Source organism: Pundamilia nyererei, unplaced genomic scaffold (assembly GCF_000239375.1).
Source record: "Pundamilia nyererei isolate P.nyererei 1_Seehausen unplaced genomic scaffold, PunNye1.0 scaffold00212, whole genome shotgun sequence".
In the NCBI taxonomy this organism is placed as follows: Eukaryota; Metazoa; Chordata; class Actinopteri; order Cichliformes; family Cichlidae; genus Pundamilia; species Pundamilia nyererei.
The window spans coordinates 614,314-615,853 of NW_005187613.1; the positions used below are offsets into that span (position 1 = coordinate 614,314).

Here is a 1,540-nt window from a genome sequence, read left to right on the forward strand (position 1 = left end):
TCTCTTTCTACCATGGAAGAAAGTGGTCAGTCAGAAACTCCACATCCTCTGCAGAGGTCATTTTCACTCCTTCAGGGACCCTAAAGGGGCCGACCAGCTCTCTCCCTGTGATTCCAGCTCAAACGTGACTCCACCTCCTCGCTGACGATGCAGCCTTGTTGGGACACGGTGGCCGTCCACCAACCGTCCACCTCTGCATCCATCTGGACCATCCAGGGCTGCGCTGCACTCATCAGTGACCAAGACCGTTTGAAAACGAGTCTTCTTGTAGTTCTGGGCCCACTGCAGCGTTTCTGCTTGTGAGCATTGGTTGGAGGTGGTTTATGCACAGCTGCAGGTCTCTGGAGGATCCTACAGCTTGATGTTCGCAGGGCTCCAGAGGCACCAGCAGCTTCAAACATGTGTTTGCTGCTTTGTGATGGCCTTTTAGCTGCTGCTCTCTTAATCTGATGCATTTGTCTGAAACCTTCATCATTGTGCCTTTACCTGCACGGACCCATGTGTGCTCTGACTCACAAATCTCTTAACATGATGGTGATCACGCTGAAATATTTGTGAAATATCTCGTTACGTGTCCAAGGCATTCAACTATTTCACACTCTTCAGCAGCAGAGATCCTTTTTCATTCCTCTGTTGCTTGAAAATGGAGGCCTGCTTAATAATGTGGAACATCCTCCTTTAGTAGTTTTTCCTTTAATTGGGCTCAGCTGGCAAACTAACGATCACAGGGGTCCGAGGTTGATTTCAGTGAAACACAGAGTCCTGAGACACACTCCCATCCATGGTTTTTATCGAAGAACAGCTTATTTAATCGTTATGACACTTTAACACAATTTGCATAATAGCTTGGAGCGCGGTGTAAAGGGTTTAGGGATTATGTTCACAGTAGTACATTTTTCAAACACTGGATGTGTTTTCAGGTCAGTATGTTCAGGCCTTCCAGACTCATCCCAGCAACCCACTGCACAGCCTGTTTGTAGGTCTCACCTTCTTCCACATGGCATCTCAGAGGTTTGTGGCTAAACGGCACACGCTGGTGCTGCAGGTACAGAGTTCGTTTATTTCTGTGCACAGTTCAGTCCTATAGTCTGTTCTTCTAAAACCAACGTGTGCTCTCAGGGTTTCTCCTTCCTGTGGCGTTACGTAGAGCTTCGTGGAGAGTGTCAAGAGAGTATGTACAACCTAGGCCGAGCGCTGCACCAAATGGGCCTCACACACTTGGCTATGCATTACTACCAAAAGGCGCTTTTACTACCAGCAAAACAACTGGAGGTGGGTAAAAACACAACTTGCTGCTCAGTGCAAACGTAGCCTTTAGGACAGTGATGGATGTTTGCCTCTTTCTCTCTCCCTTTGTCTTCTCATTTTTTCTGCAGGGCATCCCAGGTGACCAGGTTGATCTGAGGAGGGAGATTGCCTTCAACCTGTCACTCATTTACCAGGCCAGCGGTGCAGTGGAAAAGGCCAGATACCTCCTGAACACACACTGCATTATTTGAAAATGCACACTCGTCTTTACTGGTTCTTTTTCATTAGAAAT

At 47.6% G+C, this 1,540-nt stretch overlaps 1 protein-coding gene across 1 annotated transcript in view; it reads left to right on the forward strand.

Annotated features, from left to right (window-relative positions):
- Positions 1 to 1,534, forward strand: part of gtf3c3 (general transcription factor IIIC, polypeptide 3) — a 10,674-nt gene extending 9,140 nt beyond the window's left edge. The window contains exons 17-19 of the mRNA XM_005748071.1: positions 921 to 1,045; positions 1,120 to 1,272; positions 1,377 to 1,534. Of these exons, the coding sequence (XP_005748128.1) occupies positions 921 to 1,045; positions 1,120 to 1,272; positions 1,377 to 1,499 (401 nt within the window). The 3' untranslated portion in view covers positions 1,500 to 1,534. The remainder of the gene's footprint in view (positions 1 to 920; positions 1,046 to 1,119; positions 1,273 to 1,376) is intronic.
- The last annotated feature ends 6 nt before the right edge of the window (positions 1,535 to 1,540 follow it).